This window comes from Ochotona curzoniae, unplaced genomic scaffold (genome assembly GCF_017591425.1).
Source record: "Ochotona curzoniae isolate NIBS_2020 unplaced genomic scaffold, NIBS_Ocur_1.0 scaffold_4701, whole genome shotgun sequence".
NCBI lineage: Eukaryota > Metazoa > Chordata > Mammalia > Lagomorpha > Ochotonidae > Ochotona > Ochotona curzoniae.
Genome location: NW_024467122.1, coordinates 40953244 through 40976966, shown reverse-complemented (window position 1 = coordinate 40976966; position 23723 = coordinate 40953244). Strand labels below are relative to the sequence as shown.

The 23723-nt window shown below is 43.0% G+C and overlaps 4 gene segments (V, D, J or C); all 4 read left to right on the top strand.

Moving 5' to 3' along the window:
• Window positions 1-2663: 2663 nt before the first annotated feature.
• On the top strand, window positions 2664-3716 carry LOC121148507. The segment is given in 2 exon segments: window positions 2664-2766; window positions 2887-3716. Coding segments are annotated over 2 exon segments (414 nt in total).
• An 8468-nt stretch (window positions 3717-12184) lies between these two features.
• Window positions 12185-13044, top strand: LOC121148338. The segment is given in 2 exon segments: window positions 12185-12278; window positions 12584-13044. Coding segments are annotated over 2 exon segments (507 nt in total).
• Window positions 13045-16244: 3200 nt separating this feature from the next.
• LOC121148337 lies at window positions 16245-17029 on the top strand. The segment is given in 2 exon segments: window positions 16245-16367; window positions 16572-17029. Coding segments are annotated over 2 exon segments (510 nt in total).
• A 3055-nt stretch (window positions 17030-20084) lies between these two features.
• LOC121148501 lies at window positions 20085-20796 on the top strand. The segment is given in 2 exon segments: window positions 20085-20285; window positions 20371-20796. Coding segments are annotated over 2 exon segments (429 nt in total).
• The last annotated feature ends 2927 nt before the right edge of the window (window positions 20797-23723 follow it).

The following is a 23723-nucleotide window of genomic DNA, read 5'->3' as shown; positions in this document are numbered from 1 at the left end:
TGGGAGCAAGAGTGACAGATCCTAGGCATTCCTCGAGGGAGTCATGACAGAACAGGCTCAGTGGGGCTTGTGAAAGCACAGGTTGAAGACAGGAGGAGCTCAGCTTCCTGCTCATCTCAGAATCCACAGAAAGTGTCCGTATTCCTAACTGTCTCCCTCTCCTGGATAGGAGTGAACAGCCCACAGCTGGGGCCTGGACCAGGAGGAGTAGCCATCGCCACACCTGCAAACATTTTCTTTTCTCCAGAGCAGAATTCTGAGAAGGACCTGTGGTCCTCATGAATCGAGAAACAGGGAGGAGCAAAGGGCAGGCTGAGTTCTGTCATTATGGTCGTTTTACAGTAGATTCTGGCATTACTTCTTAGCCAAGACCACAGAGAATTCTTGAGACCCAGCCTACATGTCTCAGTCCTTGCTTTTGGAAAAAATGTCAGTGCTGGTGACCACCTTAGTCCAACTGCATTGGAATCGCTGGTGGCTGGCTGAGTCCTGGCGTGGTATGTGTGCAAGCTCCCTGACCTGCTCAAGTGCATATGATCTTTAGTCTGTGCTGAGACCCCTGCAGTCTGCACCCTGTACAGCTGGAGCTGGAGCTGCCAGGGTCTGTTAAATCATGGTGCTGATGAAGTTGGCATGCCAGAGTGCTGTAACTGATCAGAGCAATCTAGGACACCATAGGAAGCACAGTTAATAATTGGAACATACACTGGGAGCCCAAAGTGCTCCAAAATATGGGACTTGAGCATGAGACCTGGCAACCCAACACCCAACACCCAATAATTTCCAACCAATCGAATAATAATGTTGACATGGTTTATTCCAAGAGTTGTGAAGATCAAGTACAAAAGTTTATATAAAAATGGGCTATAAACTTTGAACTTCAACAGAAACACAAATAATGACAATTAACAAAGACTTCTTCCAAGATGGCTTGAAATTTAACCTCCAACAGCCTGGCGTAGGTGCTGTATAATGTTTGCTGAGGAGCCAGTGCTATGGTATAGTAGGCTAGGCCTCAGTCTGTGGTGTCAGTATTCTATATGACCACTGGTTCATGTCCTAGCTCCAGTTTCTATAAAGCTCCCTGCTTACAGATTGGGGAAACAGAGGAGGATGGCTCTAGTCTGTGGGCCCCTGCAACCTTGTGACAAACCTGGAAGAACTCCTGGCTCCTGGATTCAGACTGGGCTAGTTTTGGCTATCATGGCTATTTGGGGGGTAAACCAGTGGATGGAAGATCTTTTTCTCTCTGTCTTTCCTTCTTTCTGTAATTCTGCCTTTCAAGTAATAAAAAATTTTGAAGGAATTCACAAAAAAGAGTTTAAGTGAAAACATAAGGTAAATATTCCAGATGCTGAGGAAGATACATGACCTGCTGTAAACTCCAGTCATGACAGGCTTGACTGTGAGAAGGGTCACTGAGCCGCCCTCTGCCTTCCTTTATGCTCCAATGAAAAAGATGAATGAATTTGGACTCCTGCTATCTTTAAATGATGCTGCATTATTTTGGGCTATTTAAATGTTTTTCATTTTATGCTTTCAGAATAGATCCTTCAGTTAATTGGTTCATTTACCCTTCTGAATTCTTTCCTTCCCCCTTCAACATTAGTTAATTACTCATTTTGTCATCTAATTTTAGGATGTAGGTATGTAATAATTTATCTAAGGCTTTTTGAGCCATTAAGACAAATCTAAGAGACTTATATAGCGATGGAGTAGCTTGTTTCTGTGGTCTCCTTTCCTTTGCGATTGATATCCTGCTGTGAGACTTCACTTCAGGGGTCTACAAGCTAACATGGGTGGGAAGAAAAGAGTTCTTATTTCAGATGATTGGTCATATTGTAGGGCCCCGAGAAACACTGTCTACACTACATGAGATTCTACTTTCATTCACATAACGCCGCTGCTGCTTGCCAACCTCAGCAGATTTTACTACCAGCCTGCTCCATGACTTCTGTTCCTGGCCCTGGTCTGTCCTGATACTGTGTCCAGGTTTCTAGGGCTTGTCTAAAGTTGCTTTTATTCTTTCCTTAGTTCCTTCACAATTGTTTCTGCTTTGTTTTGCAACACCTTTATCAACCTCCTCAGCTTTATCAGTGGATGCCAGACTCTACCTATGTTGCTTTCATGGCATGGTTTCCATAACTGAGTTTTCTCTGGTTTTCCTTCATTGTATATTATTGTTGTTGATCTAAAGGACTGGATTTTTGTGATTCTGTTTGAAGTAGAATGAAGATGAAATTGTTTGATTTTTTTTAAGGTAAGAACTTTGTTCTAGGTTGTTATTTTGTATGCTTAAAGTTACCTTTGCCAGCCAAAGTCATTGCCCCCACATCTCACCACATTGTCCTTTCCATTTAATGTGGCTCATCCAAGTCAGGGTGATGGACTAACCGACAGACAATAATCTATCCTCTATCATGTAGGCCCTATTTTGAGATCAGGGTTAATGTAATTAATGCAGAAGGTGGGCCACAGCAGGTTAGGGAAGAAAGAGACCTGTCCAGTGCAAGTTGATGATGCTTCTTTGGAGTGTGGGTGCTCCTCCCGCACCTGGCCTCCAGAGGGCGATTGGCGCACAAATTCGGCTTTCTTGTCCCTCCACACCATCAGCACTTGGAGCCTGGTGCAGCGTCCCTGCAGCTGGGGCACTCACACTGGGTTTTTGCTGAGTTCCACAGCCTCGTTCCCATCGCTTAGAGCTCCTGGAGACCTCAGTTATGCTCCTGGTGCTCGTCCCCGCCCTGGGGATGGCTCTCGCCTTGAGTGAGTAATGTTCTGTTATGGTCCCTACTTCCTCAGACTCTGTTCTCAGAATCAGATCGCAGTGGGCACACTTGGCAAGGTGCAGGTAGCCCTGAGCTCACGGCCGTTTTGCTTTTGCAGAAGCCGCTGTAGCCCAGAGGGTGATCCAGCCTGACGCCCACGTCTCCGTGTCTGAAGGAGACTCTGTGGAACTGAAGTGCAACTTCACCCAAGGAACAGCCCTCTATCTCTTCTGGTACGTCCAGCACCGCGGCCAAGGCCTCCAGCTTCTCCTCAAGCATGATTCAGGGGATAACCGGGTTCACAGCCTCCAAGGCTTTGAGGCTGAATTTAACAAGCACAAATCTTCCTTCCATCTGAATAAGTCCTCGGTGCACCTGAGCGACACGGCCCGGTACGTTTGTGCCATAACTGCCACAGCGCCTGGGACTGCAGGGGGAGCCGCGCACAAACTCCCTCAGATGCGGCGGAGGAGAAATGGGTCATAAAAACATGGGTTCAAACCCTGGAACTCTTCCCTCAGGTGTGCAGGAGGTCAGGCACCTGCTGGACCAGTGCGGGGCTGATGCGCTGCTGGTGGTGGGATGTGGGAGTGGTGGCATGGCCGGGAGAGCTCTGATTCGCAGTCGTTATTTTGCTTTTCAGTGATTCCAACTAGAGGACAAGCCTCTTGTAGACTTTTCCTATATATTTACTGTTTTCCCGACTTGGAAATTTTAAGTCAGTTTTCCTTGATGCTTTTCCCCCCTTGGCTCCACTTTGTACTGGCAAATTCCTCTTGGTGTAAGTGTTCCTTTGAGAGGGGCAGGAGATTGGTTGGATGGTAAACAGCTTAACTACAGAATGTTAATGGAGGTCTCAGTAACTTTTTAGGAATATTGGGCAAAGAGAGTGAATGCTTCCAACTGCTAATAGCTTTAGAGGTCTACTGAAGAGAGACAAGATGTGAAATCTAGGTCCTAGATTGCATTTATTTTATTCACAAAATAATTTAATTCGTTTAAAATCTTGAATTCTGCAAATCCACATTAGAAATCCTCACAATTGGTGGGATATTAAATTTTGCTGATTTATCCCAAATTGTGCCACTGAAAGAAAACTCTCACTGTATTTTCACGTGATTTCACATTTGGAATATTAGAAATGGGTTCTCATCTGTTTAGCATTGGTAATGATGTGTGAAATTTAGTAATATCTGGCTCCTGAAGATACACTGACCAAATATTACGATGAAAATTAAAGAGCTAAAGATTATTAGATCAGATACATCCCCTGGCTAGGAGGAAAAAACTTTATAGGAAGGCTTGGTATTCTTAAGTATCTAAAGTCTTAGTGATTAATGAAGAATTTGGGGGAAAATAAAGGGGAGGAGGAGACAGGTTGGACTTTAATGTTGTGTCCTTCCTGGGGCTGCTGTAAATAAGAGATTTAGGTTACAGGAATCTAAGATATGGAGAATAATCCTGGATTGTGTCCAGTGATTTACCCTAGCCTGAAAGGGACGCCAGCAGAGATCAGCATCATTTTTCCAATCATATTTGTGGGATATTCATTTAAGGGATTTCTGGAAATGAGATAAGACATATAAAATTACTCATAAAAAGTTATGCTAGGAGCCTGTGCTGTGGCATATCATGTTAAGCCACTGCCTGTGATGCAGGCAACCCCCATGGGAGGTAGTTTGTGTCCCAGTACTTTCGCTTTTGATCCATGTTACTGCTAACATGCCTGGGAAAGTAATAGAAGTTGGTCCAGAGCCTTGAGACTGTGCACGCATGGGAGAGGCCCGGAAGAAGTTTCTGGTTTCTGACTTCAGACTGGCTCAGCTCTAGCTGTCGGGGCCATTTGGGGAGTGAACCAGAAGATGGAAGAGCTCCCTTTCTGTAACTCTACTTTTCAAATAAATAAATAAAATCTTCTTTTAAAAAAAGTTACATTTACTTAATATTTTTTCAGAAAACATTCAGAACAACATTGAGAGGCTGATTATCTGCGAATTAAAAGCATTTTAATGGCACATACAGACTACATTTTTATGAGACCTTTATTGGGTTCTTTTGATACATGTATACATTGTGCCATGTCTAATCAGGATAAACATATACATCTCCTTAAACATTTGTGATTTTTTTTTAGTGGTGAAAGCATTTAAAAATTCTTTCTTGTAGACATTAAAAATATTATCATCATCTGAAGTCACCTTATTATGAAACAGAATACCAGAACTTACTCTCATCTAACCATAACTTAGTATTATTAAATAATCTTTCATCCTCCCCTTCTTTTCCACTGCTCTTCTCAGCCTCTGACAACCAGTTATCCTCCAGCTCTGATGAGTCTTCCCCCCACTTTTTTTTTTCTTCAGATTCCACATATGATCATGAGGTACTTGTGTTTGTGTACTTGGTTTATTTCATATACCAGTGATTACCAGTTCAGGTTATGTTGTTGCAAATGACAAGACTTCTTCCAGTCCATGGCTCAGTGGTATTCTATCGTGTATGTGTACCACATTAGCAGTTATGAGCTGTGGGGGGAAGTTGTTTCCCTATCTGGGCTATTGTGAATAACGCTGCAGTAAACACGGCTGTAGATGTCCCTTTGACCGGTTGATTTCATTTCCTTTCATACCCAGTAGTGAGAATGCTGGATTATATGACACATCTTATTATTTATTTATTTTGAGGAACTTCTATACTGTTCTCCAGAATGTGCTGAATTACATTTTCACCAACATTGTGCAAGGGCTCTCTTTTCTCCACATCCTCATTGGCACTAGTTGTGTTTTGTGGCTTTGATGATGGGGCTTGTGTCTCAATGATACTTCAGAATATAACTTAGCTCTGTGTCCCAAAACTACTTGATACCTGAGAAGGAGCAATTCCAGTTTCCTTTTAATTCAAGACTGATGAAGAAAGATGGCTCCTGGCACCAAAAGCCTCAAGGACCTGGGCAAGCATTTTCCATCCTCACATCTGCAACCCTGCCTGAAATACTGAAGTGGTTTTATTTATACTTCCAAAGAAGAAAACTAAAGCACAATGCCACTGATTAGGAACACTGTAAATGGAGTTGGGGGCTCTTGTTACAACAGGCTTGTCTGCGGCTGAACTCTTGAACTTTCTACACCCAGACCTTGCAAACTGGGCGCAGCTGCTGTTTCTGGAATGAAATTCTCTGTCGTCTGCAGCAGCTTGTGAAGATAACCCCTTGCTTCCTGAGACTGTGTCTAATCCCATTATTTACTAGACAGTTTGGTCTTTGCTACTCCAACTTGCATAATTCTTAATGAACATGAGATGTTATTGATGACTTCCCACATTCTATAGTTTGGGGAATCCCACACACCAGTACCATTTTGTCAAACTTCAGGGCATATTTTCAAGCACAGTTGGATTTTCTGTCTCATGACTGATTCTAACAAGCTTCAAACACCACTATTTGTTCTATCTACATTGATTTTGTGTCAGTTCACAAAGCTATTCTTCTGTAAATATGAAAATTAATACATAAATATCCTGAGAAGGTAATAGATATCTCACACCTTTAAAAACTATGTTTACTCTAGGAATACTCTGTACTGTTAAAATATTATGTTGTACATGTCATTCCGTATTTAGTTATAGCTAAATGTAAACTTGAAAAATTTAAAAAATAAATGTAACAAGCAAAATTATCACCTCTATCACTTCTTTTTTAAATAAAATATTTATTTATTTATTTATTGTTTGGAAAGAGAGATTTAAAAAGAGAAGGAAGGACAGAGAGAGAGAGAGAGAGAGAGAAAGATCTACCATCTGCTGGTTCACTTCCCAAGTGGCTGCAACAGTTGGAGCTGAGCTGATCCAAAGCCAGGTGACCAGAGCTGCTTCCAGGTTTTCATTGTGGGTGCAGGATCCCAAGGCTTTGGGCCATCCCCCACTGCCTTCTCAGGCCACAAGCAGTGAGCTGGATAGATAGTGGAACAGCTGGGATACGAACTGGCCCCCATATGTGATCCTAGCGCATGCAAGGCGAGGTCTTTGGCCACTAGGCTACCACACCAGGCCCACCTCTTCATATACTCTTTTCTTTCCTCCATCTCTCAACCCCAAATTATGAACTTAGTTTCTCAAGTCTGTACTTATATTTCTAATACATGCTTTAAAGCAATATATGATTCTACTTTTTATGTTATTAAAATGTGCATGGATCCTATCACATTGGATATATAACTGTGAAGTCTGCTTTTCCACTGATAATGTTTTTGTGATGTAAAACTGTATGTGTGGAGGTATATTTTGATATTTTAACTTCTCAGTGATAACCCATTAAGTGATTATGCCAGGTGTTCATTTTTATGAATACTTAGATTGTGTGACGCTATCAGTGATCCTCTTGGGCTCAACTAGACAATTTCATTTACAACATGCAGTAAATCATGTAGATACTGGCTTCCCTCATGCCAGGAGACTTTTCATGGAGAGTCCCTTCCACCGTTCATACTGTTCACAGACAATTTCTTTAGCAACTTCCTTTACTCCTTCATATCAAGTACTTAAGCTTAAGGAACAAGACTAAATAGTTCAGCCATACGTTGAAGCTGCATGTTCCAAATAGGAGATAATATCTTCTTTAACAGCTTAAAAAAAAAAAGGTATTCTAAGGCTGCCACTTTCTGCTAGTTAGTTTCAGCTAACTTAGAATCCAAATTCCATTAGGAACAAGGAATAATCTCTATCTTAGAACGTTATCTACTGATGCAGCTGACAACTCACCTTTACCAAATTTCCAGTGGAGTAAAGCAGAAAGTCAACCTGAATCCCTTCATAAAAAAGGATGTCACTAACCCTTTACTTAGGAAGTCTCAAATTTCTTCACAAATTTTCTACAGTAAGATAATTGTTTTATTATCCATAAGGGCCAAAATTTCTGTTTCGGATGCTTGGAATAAGCATTGTTGAATTATGAGATTCACACTTTTAAAATTTCTTCATATGGTCAAATTATTCTCCAGAATGTATTGCCAATTTTTGATTCCATCAGAAAAATAAAAGAAATCCTTATTTTTTCTTTTTAAAAATTTTAATTTTTTATTTGAAAGGTAGATTTATAGAGAGAGGGAGAGATAGAGGAAGATATCCCACGCAGTGGTTCACTGCCCAAATTGTTGCAGTTGCTGGAGCTGAGTTGATCTGAAGCCAGGAACCAGGAATTAGGAGTGTCTTCTGGGTTTCCCATGTGTGTGCATGGGCTCAAGCACTTTGGCCATTCTCCTCTGCTTTCCCAGATCACAAGCAGGGAGCTGGATCAGATGTGGAGCAGCCGGGTGAGGAGCTGATGCTCATATGGGATGCTGGTGCTTGTAGGTGGAGGATTAACCTGTCGAACTACCACATTAGCTCCAGAACTTTTACTTCATCACATCATTGTAAGCACTTGATGTTTCCTGAATTATGTCTTCTACATTTGTAAGTGCTTTCTGTATTATTTCATTTGCACTCAGCTTCTGGAGGAATTCAGTGTATGACATTTGGCAAAGAGCTGATCACATGAAGCCAATACGTGAGCTTAGATTCTGGGAGTATCCTTGGCTAGACGTCAGTAAGGATTTCTTTATTCGAGGTATGTGGGTGGTGGTAAGTCCTTTATGATTGCAGCATCATAGTTAGTAATTTCCTGTGGTGAATTGGCCTGGGATTCAAGTACAAGGTAGGTGTAACAATAGCTCGTGTGGCATCTTTTTTGCAGCTCAGAAGTGTTGTGATAACTGTAATGACACATGTTGCTGTGAAGTTGGTTTGCGGTTAGGCGCCATCTGGGAAGAGCAGTAACACAGTGGATCCAACTAATGCCAGCAACAAACTAGGAGCAGTCCTTTGCCTTCTCTAAGTAATGATGAACTTCAGAATATAATGATCAATACTTCCTGTGTGCTTCTGGAATCTTGTGCAAATTCACCTTTGCACCTTTGTACCCAGAACCAGAGGGACAAGGGACTATGGTGGTTTCCTATGTAACCAAGCCGACAATGGACCAATCTGGTCTGGAAAACTGAGGGCTGCTTTAAGCAAAAAGAGAACCTGAGCTTGCTGCATGTCATTACCTTCCTAACCTAAAGGTCGTTCAGCTTTTTATTTCATTACGTTCAATGACAGATTTTCAGATCATTACAGATATCTGCTGTTATTGCAAATAGGACATCTTGAGCAGAAAAATTATATTAATATGATATAATAATTAACATTGGGAGACTTGAAATTCAGAATCCTTAAAAAGCATATTTATTATTAAATAACTGCAATAAATATACATTGTTATATTCAGCATTTATAGAGCATTTTACTAAGTGGATACGCCCATATTTAGAACACATACTGAGGAATTAAAGTCTTAAAACTTCCATGAAACAATATATTTATCATTTGCTTCATTTCCACTTTCAAGACATGAGAGTGCTTTTATGTTAAATGCACTATTTTAAGAAATGGCAAAACATTCTAAATAGCATTTTATAAAATATGATGTTTATTAGTGTGGTCAAAACCAATATTATAAGATACTGTTTGCTTTAATTATTACAGTGGTCCTCCAATTACAAAACCCCATTCTGCTAGTTTCTGAAGGTGTGAACACTTATTATACATGAGGACTTCACCAGCTTCCTGGTGTACTTTGTGAGCTAGGAATTGTCCTATTGTCTTCTAACTTATTTCTATTATTTACCGGGAAGAAACCTAATCCAGATTTCCCACAACCGCCTGCTTGGAGGATGTACTTTAATTTCTGTAAATGAGTAAATGTTGTGTGGTGTCAGGGACGTGGAAGAGAAGTCATGAAGTGCTGAGCCTATCATATGGTCCATGGGAAGGCAACACGGGTGATCAAGTGTGGCTCTTGTTGACCTCTTAGCTTCTTCCTAAGCTCCACTTATTTCAGTGTCTCACACAGCCCAGGTCATCAATCCTCATTTCTCTCTGATGAGACAAAGGGCTGATGCCCTTCTGAAGGTGCTAGGTCCAACTCTCTGTGCTGTTTTTCTTCATAAATTATTTGGGTTTGCTTCTGTTTCCCTGGACAACCCTTCCTGAATAAATCTTGGCAAATCCAAGTCATCAAAGTAGAGCTTCTGGGCTCTTGGAGGTCAGATGGTCTGGCCAAATCTCTTACTAGCTTAAGGAGTTCTTATTATTGGTCATAAAGTTCTACAGTGTTCTTCTCAAACTGTCTGCAATAGTTCCTCAGTGCTATTCGTCTCCTTACGAACTCGTCAGGTGAGTAATAGATGTTCTCAGAACACTGTAAAATTGCAACAGCACAAGGGACAAGGTTAACTTGAGAAAGTAAAGGAAATGCTGGAAAGTGAAGCTGCTCACTCTATTTCTGCTGAGACTTCAGGTTAAGTAAGTTACAGTCATGTATCAGAAGAGCCAGGCAAAGGGGAGGAAGATACTTCTTAGTCACAGAGACTTGACACAGGATAGGACAGAAAAGGAAGAGACAAATGATTACGAACCTAAACAATGTCCAGACCTAAACTTGCAACCACAGACTGGAACTTGTTAGCAGTGACATCTTGCTGCAGGACTATAAATCCTTCTCCTCAGACTTTATGAAATAGTGAACGTTCCAGAATGCACAATAGAAAAAGTTTCTAAGTTCAAAAACAAATGCTGCTAAGAGCTTGGTAGAATAGGAAAAAAAAAAAAAAAAAAAAGAGAGAGAGAGAGAGAGAATGCTTCTTCATCAAGTTTCTCCTGGAACATTCTGAAGACATCAGAAGTTGAATGGGCAAGAATAGTATGAACCAGCAGTGTTTGTTGTAGTTATTGTGATTTCAAAACAATTACGAGAGGAGATTGGTTTAAGAAATCTGTGAGTTTTGAAGGGTTTTCCCAAGCTGATTCCAGAAAAGCCTTATTGTAACCTTGACTGTCTAAAGGTAATTGTTCCCAAAGATCATTTTAAAGCATTTGTTGGCAGTGCCATGCTTCTCAGGCGAATCCTCTACTGCAGTGCTGTAGCCCCATTTAGGTACCGGTTGTGTCCCTGTTGCTCTGCTCTGACACAGCTTCCTGCTTATGACCTGGGAAGGCAGCAGAGGATGACGCAAGTCCTTAGGTCCCTGTACCCATATGGAAGACCTAGAGGAAGTTCCTGGCTCCCGGCTTTGTATATATTCAGTTTAGTCTGTTGTGGCCCATGTGGGGAGTAAACCAGCAGATGGAGATCCCTGCTTGTCTTTGTCTTTCTTTGTAACTCTACATTTCAAATTTAAAAAATCTTAAAAACAAAAACAAAACATTTGTACAACATAACTGGTTTAAAAAAAACCCACAGGAGAGGAATTCTACCTTCCCAGGTCTTAGTTCTGAAGACTGGTTTCTGTATAAGTGGAGACACACTCGAATCTGTATTTTAAAGTATCAACTAACTTCTATATGCAAGCAGGTGTAACCATTGCCAAAGGCTGATTCCATTCAGCAGAAATATCTCAGCCGACACTAACAGAGGAGGCTAGATCCGCTTTTAGTGTTCTTAGACAGACACTTGTTTTGTGAATAACCTATCCTGTGGTGAAAATAATTTGGGTCAACATGCTGGCAGCTACACATGTAATACAGAGCATAAACAAGGCAAATTTCCAGAACAACAAGCATTTTGAAGCACACACTATGAAGAATCTACTTGACACATAGGTCAGTCGTTATCTGGGCCTGATTAAAACCCTAGGAGAAAAGAAAAGAAATTCAAAATTTTATTGGAATTTAATACCTTAAGTACTACTTAATAGTGAGATATATTTTTCATGTTTTAATCAACAAATGCAATTTAGAATCTACTTTTTTCTAAAGTTTATTTCAAATCGTTTCTTAAAATTGGTGTATTAAATGTGAAGCAATTGATATTTCAGGTAACAATAATTCCTTAACTAAAGACCATTCATCTATTCTTTCATTTATGCATTCCAGAAATATTTGTTTGCCATCTGTTAGGTGTCTAGTACTGTTCTCGTTATGGGACTAGAATAATGGGGAAAAAAAAGACAAAAAGAATACATCTCTGCTATCCCAAATCATCAAAGTACTTGCTTTGGGGCTATTTCACTGACTTAAGGTGAGGCCAAGTGTGGCTACAGAAGTAAGAAAAAGTAAATCAAATTCTTCTCTGAAGTATAGTGATATTGGCCTTTTCTGTCTGCTGCTGTACTGTGAAAATGTTTATGATGAGTATCAACTATTCTGTAAATTTTCAAGTGATGATCTGACAGCCAACAGGTGTCTTTGAAAAAAAAAAACTAGAGGGGAAGAGAGAAGAGTAGGACTGATTTTGAGAGGCCAACAATCACTTGCCCACAAGGAGGCGCGTTTTCCTGTACATTCGTGCTTCCTGCTGTGATGCTGAGCTCACACTCACCCTTCTGTCGTGATGTTAACCTTTTTACTCACTAAGAAGTCAAGACGCAGGAACAACAGAGGCTCTCAAAATGAACACTCCTCTAGGACCACTGACTGTGCTAGTCTTAGTGCTTGGTAAGCAAGGTAGCGGTTAATCCCCAGTCTTGTTTCAGTATGCTAGTGCCCCAATCTTTTTTACATTTTAATTTTAATTACTATTTAACAGATTAGATACAATTCTAAGAAAATAATGGATTTCCCCTCATCCCTGCCTTCCCCATCCTCCCTTCTTTTCTCTCCATCTATGTCTCTTGAGTTTCTGCTTTCACAACATGGAGCAGATCTACCCGATTAGCAAGTGGCACAGTCTCTAACCACAGGTGTCTCTAAGGGGCATGGACTGGTCATTCCTAACCTACAGTGTTGTTTTATTTTTTCAGGGGGAAGCAGTGGAGACTCGGTGACCCAGAGAGAAGGACAAGTGACGCTCTCTGAGGGGGATTCGCTGACTGTGAACTGCTCCTATGAAACCACACAGTACCCGGCGCTTTTCTGGTATGTCCAGTATCCTGGTGAAGGTCCACAGCTCCTCCTGAAGGCCACGAAGGCCAATGATAAGGGAAGCAACAAAGGGTTTGAAGCCTTGTACAACAAAGAAGCTACCTCCTTCCACTTGAAGAAAGCCGCGGTTCAAGAGTCAGACTCGGCTGTGTACTACTGTGCTCTGAGTGACACAGTGACAGAACTGCAGGGGGAGCTGAGCACAAACCAAGGTGCAGTGAGAGGCCAGGTGCAGAGTGCCTGCCTCTGTGACCCACTCGGCTTGGGGAATTGTTACCATTTATTGAGAAGCAGAGACAATGGCAAGTGGCAAAAGACAGCAAGAACACAACTACACTAAATGAAAATGAAGACATTGAGAGGGGAAGAAGAAAGCAAGGAGGTGCCATAAACAGTGACTTTTCTTTGAACAAGTAGAAATTTTTAGAACGTAAAAGCTATGAGAGCAGGAAAAAAAAAGGGAGAGAATGAGTGTAAAGTCAATAGGTAAATTGCTTGGACATTAGGACATAAAATGGTATTTTGGAAAGTGAAAGAACTCAGGAAATGCAATATGTTCTTAGAATATTTAGAGAAAGAGAACATGGTTAGTGGTTGGAAATAAATGATCAAATAGGCTACACAAGAAAATGTCCCAGGGATGAATGCTACGTGTTTCTAGATTGGGAGGGCATGTCAAGTGCTAGTATAACGGATCAGTGGAGATTTCAGCATGCCCTGGGGGAGACCTCCTAAACTTCTGGAGAGTATGTGGTCACCCCGCAGTGTCGCTCACCTCAGCAGAGGGGCAGAGAGGTCAAGGATGGTAGGGCAGCATTTCCAAAAGACAAAATGTGTGCGCTGTCTGAACCACTCGACAACCTGGGGAGGAGCTTTTCTTTTCATTGGAGCGTTTCCAGGTGAGTTAAGGAAAAACAAAAATGTACAAATAAAACAAGATGAAATAAGATTTACACAAGGCAGTGATTTACTCCACATACATTAAAAACATGACATTCAGCAAATTCTTTCTGAATAGTTTTTATCCAGCTATATAAATTATTTCCCTTTGGTTTCCCAGTAAAAGTGTACACCTTTTTTTTTTTTTTTACCCCTTTAAGATTTCCTTCTGTATTTGAAAGATAGAGTTACAGAGAAAAGCAGACAGAAAAAGAGGTCTTCTATCCATTGACTTACTGTCCAAATGATCATAACAGCCAAAGCTGAGCTTGCTCTGAGATCAGTACTCAGGGACCTCCTCCAGGTCTCCCAGGTGGGTACAGGGGCCCAAAGATTTGGGCCATCCTCCACTAATTTCCTAGGCCATAATAAAAAGGGAGCTGGATTGGAAATGGAGCAGTTGGGACATGAACTGGCACCCATACGGTATGCTGGCACTGCAGGTTGCGCTCTAGCCCACTATGCCAAGACGCCAGACCCTAGGCCTGCCCTGATCTGAATGCTTGACATTTCCTGGTTGCTCTGAGTAGGAATCCATGCTTATTCTGCTCAATCTTTGGATCTATTTACTTTTTGCTCCTGGTGCTTAGAAATTATCCCCTGGGGCCTGGCACAGTAGCCTAATGGTTAAAATCCTTGCCATGAATACACTGAGATCTCATACGGGTGATGGTTCTAATCCCGAAAGGTCCACTTTCCATCCCGATTCCTGCTTGTGGCCTGGGAAAGCAGTTGAGGACGGCCCAAGGATGGTACTCTGCTCCTGACTGGGAGACCAGGAAGAAGTTCCTGGCTCCTGGCTTCCGACTGGCTCAGCTCTAGCCATTGCGGTCACTTGGGGGAGTGAATCTTTGGACGGAAGATCTTCCTCTCTGTTTCTCCTCTCTGTATATCTGCCTTTCCAATAAAAATAAATAAATCTTTTTTTAAAGAAATATATCCATTGGCTCAGTATTAGTTTTGAATTTCTCTCATTTTAAATGGACAATGCATTGTGTGTTCTGGGCTGCATATCTGGTCTCTTTCATCGTCCAGTTACATCAAGCTTGCATTATTTGTACCCCCTTGTTTATTGCAACTCAACATATAATAGCTAAGATTTGGAATCAACCCAGGTGTCCATCAACTCCTGACTGGATAATGAAGATGGGGTCTATAGACAGTGTGGATTGTACTCAGCCATACAAAGAATGAAATTCTGAGTCATGCTTCTGATTTTTTTTCTTCTTCCACGAAGAGATGTTTCTCCTGCCACTGTAGAATTCTTGATGCCTTCAAAGCGTCGTGGCTCCATCACATCAAACAACCACATGGCCTGTGATTTTATAGTCACTGGGCTTGGTAAGTGCTCCAGAAATTTGAGAGCAGTTACAATTACTACTAGCCTGAACACCAGGAGAAATAGCTCCTGGTAGATTAATTTAGCTATGCTTTTTAAAATATATATCAACTCTAATCTTCAAGACGATCCCATATACCACGTTGCTTTGGAATGAATGCAGTGAGCTCCCATATGGGCGCTGGTTCTAATCCTGGAAGGTCCACTTTCCATCCAGCTTCCTGCTTGTGACCTGGGAAAGCAGTTACTACTGTACAAAGAAAGTACAAGGTGATGTTTCTTCTCCAGATAACCATAATTTTTCTGATTTTTGTGGATTTTGGATGATTTCCATTTGCATACTAGGCATCTTAGGAAGAAACATGGGAGAGAAGGAAGTGAGATGATGCAGTCTTAGGAATTAAAATTCCATACATGGCACACTAATACAGCAGCAGTGTGAAGATACCTTCTTCATAACAACAATATCCACAAGAGGGCTAAATAATTGAAGAACTCAGTGAGAAGATTTGATTTGTGCTGGATAAATCAAACAAAAAGAAAAAGTATTTGACTTACTCAAAATTTTAGTTGGCCACAAAGAAAATGTTAAATTTGTCCTTGCTCACGTTGTCAGGGATTTCTGTCTCGGTGTGATTGTACTTCCGCTGGCCTAGACTACTTTCTAGGACTGTAGGGAAAGGGGGCTTGCCTGAGATTTGACCCCAAAGACTCATGAATTTGGATCTGAAATTTGAATACTTTTCAAATTGGTTTCCCAACGAAGTAACAGATTATTGTATCTTTACTTAGTGTGCCCTTTCTGAAGGACTACAACACATTGTCATAGACTTGGGAAAGTTGCAGCATCTTGTGAAATGATTTTGACATATTAAAATCAAAGGATCATGGGAATTGGCTCTATGGCTCCAAGACCTGTGGTCCCACACGTGGCCTCCAGAGGGCGATGCTGCACACACGAGAAGTCTTGCTTCTGTGGCAGAGGCACAAGCTGCCAGGTCCCACCCCCAGGTCCTCCTCCCTCAGCTGGCTGAGATCTTCACAGAGAACAGCAAAAGAGGAGCAGAGGTTGGTCCTCACAGCACTGTTCCCACTCACAAGGGTGGAACTCACACTGCAGAATCTCAGCCCTGGCAGCCAGTGAAGATTCCTGTTAAGATGAATGACAGAGCTCAGAGATGATTTGTATGCCCTGAGTCTCCAGGAACCTTTCAAAGAACAAAGTTTGTTTGAGCCCAGCACTTAACACCCTACAGAGCAGGGGTGAGGTGAAGGAGCCCAGCACTTAACACCCTACAGAGCAGGGGTGAGGTGAAGCACAAGGCCAGGAGCCATGAAGAGGAGCCTGGGAACTCTGCTGGGGCTTCTGTGGATCCAGGTTTGCTGTGAGTTGAGGTGTTCCTAGATGGGGATGGGGTGTGTGTCACAGCCGACAGTGGGGGCAGGGGCTGGGAGAGGGGACAGGACGCTAGACTCTGAGCTGTCCTCCCCACTCATGGGTATTTCTTGGGATGTGTTACAGGTTTGGCAACTGCATTCATGATTCCCACAGTGACTCTCCTGTGCCTTTTCTTCTTCTGTCCATGCAGGGGTGAGAGGGCTGGAGGTGGAGCAGAGTCCTTCAGCCCTGAGTGTCCAGGAGGGAGCCAGCCCCACTCTACGGTGTAATTTTTCTAAAACTGTGGACAATGTGCAGTGGTTCCGACAGAATCCCGGGAGCGGTCTCATCCGATTATTTTACATAGCTTCAGGAACAAAGGAGAGTGGAAGGTTGACGTCAACCATGAATTCCCGGGAGCGCTACAGCACCCTCCACATCGCAGCCTCCCAGCTGGCTGACTCAGGCACCTACCTCTGTGCGGCAAGGCACAGTGCTCCCAGGTCACCTGCTGCCTGCACCCAAACTGCAGCTGGGTCTGCATCTCCACCCCTCTCTGAGAGGCACGTGTCTTCTACAGCAGTATTTGCACTGCTTGGTGTTTCCTGCTCGAGGTTGGAGCACGTTCACCTCTGGACGGTGACTACTATGAACAGTCTTAGATCCTAGCAGATACACAGCATTACTTTGCATTGGCTTAAGTAGTTCAACTTTTCTCCAGCATTTAAGAACCAATGCTCATAGGCCATTAAAGATAAAACTAACCAGATGACCTCGTTCAGTCTTGAGGCTTGCTCAAAGGATGCACACCAGGAGGAAAAGCACCTGCAGGATACTTGGTTCCCCTGCACTCACAACAGCAGGGCTTGACTTTTCATTTAAAGGCACTCACAGCAGCAGGCATGCTTCGCACCTCAACTAGGCTAAGCCACAGGTGCCTAGTTTATGATGAACAAAAGAGGGCTTATTGCTTGGACCTGTTCTTCTTCTTCTTCTTTTTTTTGCCATTATTGTCGAGAAAGAGCAAATGTACAAAGTTAAATTTTTGCTTTCTAGAGTTCTCAGGCACCTTTACACTTTGTGTGCAGGCTAGCCCCATGTTCTATTCCCAGTCCTGGCTCCAGTGGTAATGGCTGTGTGTGTTGCATTGTGGGGCCGTGGGGTTGCCAGGGTCCACGGCCACCAGGGCTTTCCCAGAGTCACAGACTTTGTGCAGAAAGCACTTATCTTCCTCGTTCCAGGTATCTGAGCACTCATCTGGGTCACGGGGCAGACACACATTGTCGAAGGTAGTGGTGCATTTAGAGAGATGACAGGTACTTCCCTGCTCCCCATGTGTGGCAGCACTGCCCAAGATACTTGCAATGGCTCTCGCTGGCACATGGAGGGGTCTCCGGGAGACTCACCTGCAGTGGGGCAAGTAGCGTGCACAGCGCCAGCAGGGTGGACAGTGGGCAGTGTTGCCAGGTACGCAAGACCATCCACTTTCATCTCTGCACTATTTGGTGTTCCATAACTGCCATCTCATTCATTTTCATACTTATTTCCTTCAAGAAATCACTGCACACAAGCTGATTTGGAACCGCTGGATAACTGCTAAGTGTATTGTCAGGAAGGAGTCCTGGCAGAGCACATGTGATTTGAAAAAAATACATGCTGCTCACCAAACAGAGCAGAAGTGAGTTCAGTTACTTCTAGGTAGTTCTGTTTCTCCTGAAAAGCAATCTCGATAAGTCATTCAGCAGTCAGTTGATCATTTTCCTACTGCACCGGTCTCTCCGTCTTCAGATTTTTTTTTTCCTTCCAGGAACCCATTTCAGACATGAGTGAGAAATAAGTAGTATCTCCTGTGCCAGGCACTGGATATGGGTGTCAGATTTCTTCCCTAAACTATCATTATGGGCACCAAAGACTACATCCCAACTGCCAAGGAGACCACGGGGAACTGGAATGCCTTTGGAGGCCAAGAACTCTGAGGTCATCCACCCCCGTTTGGATCTACCACATGGGATGGAAGAAGCCCAAACCCTTCCTTGCAGGATCCAGGGTCATTGGAACAGTAAGCTTCCTTTGGGACTAGGGAGAGGAGTTTTCTGTGGTCCTCACTTAGTTCCAAGTTTGGATTCCCACCCTATCTTGCAATGACCATCAGGGTCGCTCCAGAGCCTCCCAACCCAAAACACATACACACAAATTGGAATAGATAGACAACAACAAGGAAAGCTTGGAACCAGACAGGAAACAGTCAGCGTGGACTCACACATGCCTTACTAGGTAGGACACAAAGATTAGTTACTCCTCACTAAGGTATTGAAGATTTCTCTGCACACCCTCTTCTAAAACTGTTCTGCACTTCAACTGTTGACATATGCCTTGGTAGAGTTATAAGCCAGTTTAGACTATCCCAAAATCTGCCAAGTTCAGCAAAATTCAGCTTCAACACTAACAATTGAAACTGCTGAATACTAAAATGAAAATAGTCACGACACAGCTGAATAGTACCCTATAGCCATTTTAAAGTTCTGTGTATAAACTAAAATTGAAATGTCAATGAAGTAGTCATAGTATGCGGTTAGGAACTTGCATTTTTAACATATTTGCTACTCAATACCTAGTCAATTAATTCCACAATGTTGTAAATTGATGTTGATATTATGTTGTGGCTTTTAATTGATCGAGATGATATTTTGCCAGCTCTGCTTTCTGAGCAGAGATGGTCTCCCCAAGAAAGCGTTGAATTTATCTCCACAATAAGATGCTGGACTTTATGCTTGCAATGAGAGAATCTTGACTGAATCTGAACTGCAATACTGCAATAAGGTGGAGGAATCCACCATGGGGTGATGGTATGGGGAGGGGCTGGAGGAATCCCAGAGCCTATGAGAATGTGTCACATAAGGCAATGTAATAAAAAAAAAATAATATAACCAGAACAAGAAAGATTTCTTACCTAAGTACTGACTTACTTCTTCATTCTGCACATTAAAACATGGTGTTATTGGACATGAACTCACCAACCTGAGCTCACTCCATCACTAGTGGAGTTCAGTGTTGGATTGTAGTTCAGGGTGTCTGACATCGGCGCAGTTTCCCTGAGCTAAGAGAAGATGCCACAGTTACAAAACGCAAATCATTTCTACTGGCCTAGACTCCTTCCTATAGCTATAGGGAAAGGCCCCTGTATGCAGAGTTACACCTTTCCCTTAGTTACACAGAAACATTCCTCTGACTTTAGGGAGTCTCTTAGCTCTGTGGGTTCACAGAATCTGGCAAGGGACATTCTTCTACCTTCCTCCATCACCCCAGGGGGCCATCCAAACCTTGCTTGAGTTTTGACCCCAAAGACTCATGAATTAGGATCTGAAATTTGAATACTTTTCAAATTGATTTCCCAATGAAGAAACAGATTATTGTGTCTTTACTTAGTGTTCCCTTTCTGAAGGACTCTAACACATTGTCATAGACTTGGGAAAGTTGCAGCATCTTGTGAAATGATTTTGATATATTAAAATCAAAGGATCATGGGAATTGGCTCTATGGCTCCAGAACCTGTGGTCCCGCACGTGGCCTCCAGAGGGCGATGCTGCACACACGAGAAGCCTTGTTTCTGTGGCAGATGCACAAGCTGCCCAGTCCCACCCCCAGCTCCTCCTCCCTCAGCTGGCTGAGATCTTCACAGAGAACAGCAAAAGAGAAACAGAGGTTGGAGAGCATCCAGTCTCAACTGAGGAGCGTTTGCATGTTCACCTCAGCAAGGGGCTTGGCCATCGCGAGTCCCCCTGCACTTCCCAACTGCAGGGTCTCTGTGTTGGCAGCTGCTCTCCCGCCCGCCCTGAGGAGCTCTCCCAGCAAAGAGGCTGCAGCGTTTCCAGCCCAGCCATGCTCCTGCTGCTCGCCTCAGTGCTGGGGCTTCACTTGGCCCTGAGTGAGTAAATTCCTCTGGTCTCTGCTGTTGCTGGAGTCTCTGGTCAGAAATGCTTCCTGTGCTCACGGACGCCTTGCTTTTCCAGGAGACGCTGGAGCCCAGACTGTGACCCAGCCCGACGCCCACGTCTCTGTGTCTGAAGGAGACTCTGTGGAACTGAGGTGCAACTACTCCTATGGGGGAAGTATTTCCCTTTTCTGGTACGTCCAGCACCGCGGCCAAGGTCCTCATCTTCTCCTTAAGTACTTTTCAGGGGACACCCTGGTTCACGGCCTCCACGGTTTTGAGGCTGAATTTAAGAAGAGCGAATCTTCCTTCCACCTGAGGAAGCCCTCTGTGCAGCTGAGTGACGCGGCCCGGTACTGGTGTGCTCTGAGTGCCACAGCGCCTGGGGCTGCAGGGGGAGCAGTGCATAAACCACCCCTGAGTGCAGAGCTCAGAAACTCAGCAGCTGTTGGTGTGGGTTGAGGGAAAGATTTCAGTTGACGTGCTGGCAGATGAGCTAGAGAGGGCTGGGCTTTACTTTCGTCCAGTTCCACTTCTGCTGTGCCCTGGGTCTCAAGCCTTTGGCACTTGTTTGCAGAATCAGAACACCGAGGAGCAAGTCAGTGTTGTAGAACGATGGAGGAGACAGTGTTCTTATCACCCAGTCATCAGGTCCACAGAAGTTGACTTGGGCTTGGCTGTCTGGTTAAGTTGAGACAGGGCCTGGGAGAACCTGGATGTTTTGTCATCATTTTCTGAGTTCCAGTGGATGAAGACAAAAAGAGAATGAAGCTTCAGAATTCATTGTGAAGCCTTTCTCCAAGGACTTTTTCACAGTTGTAAATATAGTTTCCTATGGCTTTGGTATCTTAAATTCTACAAATCTACGTAAGACATTTATAGCTATAACCACTTTGTTTCATTTTTGTAGACAGATTCTTCCCCTCATTGCTTTCACCCTTTTCTTATGATTTCACTGACTGAAGATTACATTTGATCTTAGCTAAAAGGCCAGGAAGCGATGAGAAGATTGAAGATTGGTCCTTACATGTTAACATTGTGTAGTCAATCACGTGGTAAGCTCAGCAATGCCGGAATGCTGGAAATCCTGGTAAGAAATGTAACTGGCAGTGCTCTGAGTACAGCAGGTAAAGGACCTCATCCAATGCCAGAGTATCCTGGATTAGATCCTGATTTCCGCACCTCCAATCTGGCTTTCCACGAATGCATGTGGTGGAGAGCAGATGAGGACTTGGGACCCTCCCTCCCATGTAAGAGACCAGGTGCAGTTCTGAATTCCTGGCTTTGTGTTGGCTCAGCCGTGGCTGTTGTGATCTCTTGGGGGAGGGAAGCAGAAGTCATCTTCACCTCTGACTCTTTTAAGTAAATGAATGAACAGTGATGGGCATTGGAGGGGGTCACTGTCCCCAGTGGAAATGGATGAGTTACTTATGTCTAGAATAGAAAGAACTGGATGCGAAGCATTTATGCTCCTGTGAGCTTGAGGATACACTGGGTAAGTGTGGGAGGAGAAGGTGTAGGACCCCTTCCTGCTGCTCTGTGGCTCATGCCATGATACCTGAGAGAATTTGGTGAACATCCCTCAAGCTAGAGAGATGACGGAGAGTGCGTCCATTGGTGAACATGAGCTAGAGTGAGCCTGGAGCTTATCAGCACTCTTTAGGACATGGTAGATCATTATATGTGGAAAACATGCTTGGTTGCTGAAGGAGTTTTAAGGACAAATGGATAATAAAGACAGAAATTATGAACAAGAAATGTGTGGTCTTTTAATGTCCCCTTCTCTTTGTTTTCTTCTCAACCGTGTAACACACTCTTGGCTCCTTCCAGTAAGGCGGCTAATTTCAGATGAACCACAGTTATTTGTCCAGTCACATTTCCCTAAAAGATTATGGTGGACAATTTGCACATATTTGTGTGAGGAGGAAAACTGTCACTTTATCTTGATTCTATGCTCTAGCTTATTATTGAATGAAAATGGAAGTTCTTCACCAAGGACCACAAGCAGAGTGCAGCTGCCTCAATTCTAAGTTTCCTGAAGATATCCAGGTAATCTTCTCCCACCTCCTCTCTTCTCCTTCTCAGATACTTGCATATAATTATGTGAGAACTTTCTACAATAAAAAATTACATTAGCAAGGAAATCCAGAGTTACTGTACCAATGATATTAGTGCTTCCTACTTTCTCATAAAAGCTCTTTCAGTATAATCAACTGACCTCGTCACCGATCCATCTCCCAGAAGCAGTCTTCATAATTAACAGAGAGAAGGATTTAATTGCATGTGCGCTGAACTGCAGTAACAGCTGAAGCAACATACCAAAAGAATGGGATTTTGTTTCACACAATTCAGCAAGTCCTTTGTGTAAGAGACTGTTACATATTGACATCTGCCCTGTAGTTAAATACATAGATCCAGGAATTGCAAACTGGGCATGAGAGTAATAATCTATCTATCTACCCACATATATGTATATAGGTACAGTATACATTTAATATATTGAATTCCAACAGGAAACACAGACATGTTTTCCCTTAGTGGATATGAAACTATGTCTTGAATACTTTGGATTTCTTTAACACTTGACCAACATGGAAGGATAAAGTCTTTTATCTAGAGTAATTGATCACAGTATGAGGTGGGAAATTGTGCTGTTTCCACAGCATGGGAGCAAGAACTGTGTCGGGATGCTCTTGGTATTTACATGTCTGATTATAAAGCGTAATGCAAAACTGCAGTAGTCAAAAGATCCAGAAAACGGAGGACTCCAATCTTTGTCTAGTACTGGTTCAAGTCATCCAGATCAGTGGAGGATTTGGCTGAGGTCAGGAGAACTATGCAGGAGGGACAGAGGAAGAAGCCACAGAATCCAGTCACTTCTGTGACCAATGACAGAGCCAGGGACTACACACTTTTCCATCTGCTTGTTACATGTGTTTGTACGTGGCAAACATTTTCTCTCTCTACTTCCATTTTCTGTTTTATAGACAACTAATTTTTGAAAGTAGCTTAAGAATTTTGGGTCAATGATTTTGATGTGCTGGTGATACAATCAGTGATGATTTTTTTGACTGTGCATCTCCTCAATATAAGGAACAGTGAAGAAGGATACTTGTGTCTTGACGTGGGTAAGGATGCAGACTTGTTTTGCTGTGCACATTTTGAATGCATGCAAAAGGTTGCAGGTGGAAGCTGAGGAATTCAAGGAGATGGATGAGTCTATCCATCTCAGCTCCAAGTTCATTCTCCCCAGTGGGGGTCTTTGAGAATGAAACTTGGCCAGGTGGCTCTTCCTTTCCTGTCTGATCCATCTTAAGCTCTGTCATCAAGGGATGCAGGAAAGAAGGGTTCTGCTAGGTGTCCTCAGCAGCAGCCTGCAGCAGAGCAGGCCATTCCAGCGTTGGGCTCAGGTAGTGTACCTGCCCAAGTGGC